This window comes from Harmonia axyridis, chromosome 7 (genome assembly GCF_914767665.1).
Source record: "Harmonia axyridis chromosome 7, icHarAxyr1.1, whole genome shotgun sequence".
NCBI classification, from domain to species: Eukaryota; Metazoa; Arthropoda; class Insecta; order Coleoptera; family Coccinellidae; genus Harmonia; species Harmonia axyridis.
Window position 1 is genome coordinate 16,378,870 of NC_059507.1, and position 6,556 is coordinate 16,385,425.

General features: G+C 33.1%; 1 protein-coding gene across 1 annotated transcript; it reads left to right on the forward strand.

The window, feature by feature from the left end:
* The first annotated feature begins 944 nt into the window (after positions 1 to 944).
* Positions 945 to 4,880, forward strand: LOC123685469. Its single transcript, XM_045625174.1, has 5 exons — positions 945 to 1,149; positions 2,934 to 3,215; positions 3,370 to 3,654; positions 4,170 to 4,248; positions 4,455 to 4,880. Exons 1-5 carry the CDS (start codon positions 1,090 to 1,092, stop codon positions 4,541 to 4,543), a joined length of 795 nt encoding a protein of 264 aa, XP_045481130.1. The 5' UTR covers positions 945 to 1,089; the 3' UTR covers positions 4,544 to 4,880.
* The last annotated feature ends 1,676 nt before the right edge of the window (positions 4,881 to 6,556 follow it).

The window sequence follows — 6,556 nt, forward strand, 5'->3', positions numbered from 1 at the left end:
TTTGGCTAGGGATAACTGTTGTCTCAGAAGTTCCGCATCACGACGGTCCTCTTCACAGAGATCCTCGTTGATATAAACCTGAGTTCCCCTAAGCTTCCGACGATTGCTAACAACTTTTAATTTGGTAAGAAATGACAGAAACTCAACTTTGACTATTGACTTCTTCTTACCCAATCTATAGATATTATTGACCTCTCTCTCAGCAATCTCTGTCCCCAGCAATGAATTTATCTGAGAGATTACGGACTGCACCAAATTGGAATCTTCCAAATTCAAACCGAATATTATAACATTATTCTTTATAGCAGAACGTTTGATCTTCAGAATTTCACTCTGTATTTTACTAATTTCTATCTCACATGACGAAATTCTAGTTTCATTGGCCAGTACAGATTGTTTTATTTCCTCCCTCAGAATTTCACTTAATTCTCCCCTCAATGTAGCTGTCTGTTTCGCAAACTCCCTTTTTAAAAACTTGGCTAACTCTTCGTTTATGGACATTCTTATTATAACCAGAAATAATGAGATATGATATATGAGATATAACCAGAAATAATGAGATATTACAAATTCTACAAACTATAAAAAATGAGATAACGTCCCAATCAACAAAAACTCTTTTTTTTCACGCATTCCTAAATTGAAAATATTTACTTTCTTTCATGCAGATTATCGTTTGGGCACATTATGTGAAATCCCCATGAAAATCGGTGAGTTGTAAGACGAAACATCTCTAATTTCGTTTTGAATTGAGCAACAAAGTGGTGGTGTCCACTCTTAATGAAACTAGTATTTGCAGGCAAATAAATAAATATGTAGGTAGCCATTATGATAGCCAACCTTCTGAGTTCTAGAGATAGTACAAAGAAGAAGAAGAAAAAAATTTCTCGGTTCTATGATACAGATCTCAGGTTATGTACCTCAGTCTCAGAATACTACTGATTCGATCAGTAAGGTGATATACGTCGTGTTCGATAGATGTGTTAATTCTTAGTTCTGAATTCTTTAGAGATATTGGTCGCTCTTTATTGCAAGTGGTATTTATATCTTGTGTTTGTTCTTGCTAGTTTGTGGAGATATAAGTGTTTTATGATGTCTGAACTTGAAAATCAAGTAAACCCCGGGAGTGAAGATGGGAGTATGGATAATGTAAGTATGCCACCAATTAAATGACTTATATTCATTTTTCTGGATTTTTTTTTTGTCGATTAGTCATGACTTCTTCAGGTGGGAATGGTTACAACCATTCTGATTTACGTTTGTCTTCTCCATTCAATACTTTGAGAATTGTATAATCGAGTGACGTTTAACTATAGTTGATCAAAAATTATTTTTGGTCTAATATTTATTTATTATTTTACTATAACGCTGAAGGCTTTCACGGTTCAAAATAAAAAGGAATTTCTCATTTCTATCATGTTGTGTTTCAATATGTCAATTTTTGTCGTATTTACTTTTTGAAACTCAGGTCAATTGGTTTTATTGTAACATGGAGAACCGTAGAATGTATCCTTTTTCCCAAATATGGAGTGTAAATATTCTTTTATCCTATGTTAGATTCAATTATTCTTCTTTTGGATATTCATACTTTTTTTCAAGAATAGGAAGTAGAATAGAATATTGATCTCATATTCATAAGAACAAATTTTCTGCAAACATGGTACCTAAATATTTTTACCTCCGAGATGCAGGGTGTTGAAGTTAGAAAAACAACAAGTAATTGGATGTAATAATTTTCGATTTTTTAATCTGCATCTTTTCGATCATGTACTTGAATTTCCAAATGAAAATCTCCATAATTTCCTATTTCTATGAAAAACGGAATATCGAAATGTTTGAGGCTGATTTTTTCCATTTTTTTTTCAAATGAATTTTCAAGAATCTTAATATTCGTCTTAAAATTCAGAAATTGTCGGTGGCCTTCAGGTTGAGGCAGTTGAAATAACAAGTATCCAAGGATACTGGTAGTAAAATATCGCATTCCACTGGGATGCGGAATTTTTCGAATTTTTTTATTTTTCTCGGGGAAAAAAAATCAGTTTTGAAGTCCATCATTAGTAACTGTTTGTAACACAAAAATTTTCATTTGTAACCTATAATGAAAAAATGATAAATGATAAAATGCGAAGTTAGCACCCATTTTTTCACAAATTTGATATTTTTTTTTGCTTCCGATAGTACTTCGTTAGTAACTATTTGTGAAAATTAACAATGTATAACAATTTATAATAAATTGCTATGTCAGCAACCACATCTTTAATATATTCTATATTTCCCTTTTGTTGCCGTTAGTACTTCGTTAGTAACTATTTGTAACAAAAATTCGTTTGTGACCTAAGTCATTATGGAAAAATGTTTCCCTAAAATGCGAAACAACAACCTACATCCTCTCAAAATCACAATATTCATTAGTAAATACTCATAAGACAAAAAAAATGTCCCAAACAAAATCTGTAAATGGAAAATACTACCCCCTTATACGGGAATGTGAGTGCTTTTCCAACATTGAAGGCTAGATTACGAATGAAATTTATGGTTTTACAAATAGTTAGTATCGAAGTACTATCGGAAACGAAAGGAAAATATGAAATTAACTTCGCGGACAACAGGAAATATGCTTTTACTCACAAGATAAATCCAGAACAAGGAAAACTCGAATAAATTTCTTGCGTTCGGAATTTTCGAAATTTTTCAAATGATTAAATAAGTTACTTAATTTTATCTATGGGGAGCTTATTGAATACAGAGGGAATTTGAAATAACACCGATTTCTAATTTCAAAAAGATGGCTATAGTGAGGATTGAATGGATATCGCCTTTATTATCATTGCCTTAAAGGATAAAATGTAAACATTCAACTGACGAAGAACTGTGAAATTCCTTCCCAGTAGAGACCAAAACAATCTAATGTTATCAATCAATTTTCATTTCAGGTTGGTGAATTTGGTAGTAGCAGCGATGCAGATAGCTCTTCAGGAGAGGAAACTGCTAGAATTGATGAAGTAAAGCAAGCTAGCAATGATTCAGAAGTAGCGAAAGACGAAAACGATGAAATGAAGGAAGATTTGAAAAAACTTCGCATAAAAATAAAAATAATAAGAACTGCCAAAAAAACTACCTACGAAATCGTAAGGCCTAGCGATGACAGGGATGAATTGAAAGAAAACACGCTACCTCGAGAAGATACAAGAAAGAGGAAGAGGGGAAAAACCAAGGTAAAATGAGTTTACTTGATGGAGGCAATTTGACATAATTATCAAAATTATGATATCGTTGTTTTTCTTTTGCTTCGTTTTCAATATTTTGTGGATTCAGAATTGTATTTCTAGATAAAAAAAGTATATATACTGAGTTCTTGTTCATTTTCAGACCAAGAAAAAGGAAAAATTCATACAAAATCCACACAATTTCGCAATGGAGAAGAGAACATATGAGCAAGAAAAAAAATTAGCCATAGCCAAAGGAGATTTCGACAGAGCCAATCAATTGGACATTAGTTTGGTTGAGTTGCAGCTAAGAGCTTGTCATCTTGATGAGGTCATGACCTCCACGATATTTAGCATCGCTCATATCAACGACCGGAATAGGAGGAGGAATATTGAAGAAGCTGAAAAGGCTATTATGGAGGAACATGCGGCAAACAACGGAAAAGAGGTATATATTTCTAAATGCTAAATTCGAGCATTAAGTATAGTCTTCAATATTGGGATTTCGAAATTTTTTTGACGTACACATTGATCAAACGAATTGTTGTTATCAATATTTTGAAAAAAGGATAAAAAAAAACTTATCAACCCCAAGAAATGTTTCTCATAATGCCATATATTGTGAGGAAAAATCTTAGACACTATGACTGTTCAGAAATGAACCCATAACATTCGAGAACGTTTTGACGCCGAAACTAATCACATTTTTTTTGTTTTATATTTGTAAATATAAGTTCGAAATTTTCAAATTTAATTGACACTCTCAAATAATTTTTAACGAGAACAAAAACTTATTGAAATAGTCGGTCCAACTGTGATTCATCCCATATATATTTAAAAAGTAGAACCTCGATTATCTTGATGAAGAATAATAATAATAAATAAAGTTCTTTTCCACATTGATCCTTTGGATTGATCTCTTTTTTTTTTCGAGAAGTTACTTAACAAACTTGTTCATTTTAGGTTTATGATCCTTTCAATAGACGTCCCATAGGACCTGCACCAGGAGTGGTACCCAAATCACCACCACAACCAAAACCAGGTAAATTTTCAAATGCACAATAACTTACTTATATTAATTCATAATCATTAAAATTCTCATTTCGATCGAGTTAAATGATATGAAATTAACACATACCCAAAAATTCAAAACTTATTTTATAAAATTAGTATTATGCGTATCAAACAACAACCTACTTGGAATCCGATTAAATGTCTTTATTTCATTGCATTTTTCTATTTTTACAGTTGGACCTGTAAGGGAGACGCCTAGACCTGAGAGGAGAGTCTTAGTGCCGAAAAGGACTCACAATCTCAAATCGTACGAGAGGCATTGAGAATCTGTGGATTACGATCTCGATGTTTTTGAGTGAATTTGTCAAAATTTCAAGAATTTCCAATTTCACTGATTGGTCAGGAACAAAACATTGTCAATTTTTGAGTGCTGATATTAGTACAACGTCAGTGATACGATGCAGCAGATTTTCCCAGTGAAGAAATGATTAATGAAAGAGAGAAAAAAATTGATATATGTACATATGTGAATAATACTGTTGTAATTCGGATAATATGCAAGATATTTGCATTAACCTAGTGAAAAGTTGATTTTACAGAAAAAAAATGATTGTATTATATGTGATGAAATTAATATTTCAGCCTTCAAATGTTCTTGTTTAGCAGTTTTTCTTATAATTTTTTAGTATTTATTGTAAATTTTTTAATATATTTCACTAAGTTCTTTTATTTATTTTTTCATTTATTTATTCACATAACTGAAACTCCAACAGGATAAACCCAACATCAGGGATTCACTACAAATTAACGTTCATAAAATCAACAATATCGTTAAACATGGTGATATAAATATGTAATGAATATCTTTACAAGCGCTTTATAAAAAAAAAATGAACTACCCTATTTTAACATCTTGACAAATACAGTATCACTCTCCGCTTGAATTCGGCCAAGGATAAATTAAACAAATCAATTTCGCTAACATGCCAATTGTAAAAACGAGTTATTCTTAAATAAATAGAGTTATAATAAAAAAATGTCCTAGCCTGTGGTACAAAAAATAAGTGTCTTCGACGACCACTAAAAGAGCGTGCATTAAAATTAATGATCCCTATCAACGGGAAATCAAAACAATCATTCACAATACGATACAAGAATATTTGATCGAACATTACTCTTCTTTTTTCCAGACTCATCATTTTATACAATTGAATTCTATATTGATAAGCGCAGTCACGTCTATCACCATAACGGTAAAGCAAACTTTTGGTGAAATATCTTTATACTGTTTAATTTTTCCAATTAATCGATATATTTATGATAAAAGGAACTCCAAATCGGTGTAACATATTCCAAATTGCTACGTTCATAGCTGAAATATAGAGTCTTGACTGTTTCCGCATTTTTGAATGCCTTAGAAATCCTCAAAACGAAACCTACATCTTTCAATTTATTTTTTAACCTTTTTTTTTTCGTTAAAAACCTCGTATGTTGAAAAAACTTGTCTACGCAGATGAAGCCATTGAGTCATGTAAAAATCATGGTTTTGAGGCTATATAAAATTCAAAGTGAAAAAACATCACCTTACAGATTGAATGATTCCTCAAATTATTTCAGTGTTCATTATAACTGTTTCTTGTGGTGAAATTTTTCAAAAAGAAAATACCACGACGTGAATTTCATTTGAAATTTAAGAATATTCAGTTATACCTCCTGTATAATGAGATTGTGTGATTTTTCAATATGCTTATAATAATAATAATAATATGGCGCAAGGGTAGCGGTAGGAAATCCCTAGCGATTCACCGATCAGGAGAGTTGAATCGACTCCTACCCACCGGCCACCGCAGATTCCTGGAGCTCCCTGACCCGGGAAGCTGTAACCTGTCGAAGGGTCCCTGTCCAGGGTAACGGACGAAGCCGTGTGGAAAGCAGCTCAAGAATTCTGTCACCGTAGCTCTGCGGATCGTAAAACGCGATCAAAGGCCTTCTCCTCCACGACACGGAGGAACCCATGAATGATGGTGAATTTCAGGAATAGAAAAATAGAGCTGCTGCCTGACGTTCGTCAGGGCGTGTCTGGAGCCGGCGCTGGACATGACAGTATGCGGGACGTCGGTGACAGAGTGCTAAGGAGACTGGTGTCTGTCGAACAAAATGTTACGCCTCCACAATCTCAACATTCTAGGAGAAGAATAACACGTGTTTCTCCGACTGCTGAAAGTGCTGTGCAGGATCCCCAACCAGCACTCACCCAAGCAGGTCAGTTCACCAATGAATCCTCATTTTCTCTCTGTGGAAATAGAGAAAAAACTATAGCCAAATACAAGTCTCGA

What these genes read in the sequence shown, in the direction of transcription:
- LOC123685469 (XM_045625174.1), top strand. Translation starts at nt 1,090, where the DNA reads ATGATGTCTGAACTTGAAAATCAAGTAAACCCCGGGAGTGAAGATGGG. An exon ending in AAGATGGGAGTATGGATAAT is followed by an intron (nt 1,150 to 2,933) that starts GTAAGTATGCCA and finishes TTTTCATTTCAG; the next exon opens with GTTGGTGAATTTGGTAGTAG. An exon ending in ACCACCACAACCAAAACCAG is followed by an intron (nt 4,249 to 4,454) that starts GTAAATTTTCAA and finishes CTATTTTTACAG; the next exon opens with TTGGACCTGTAAGGGAGACG.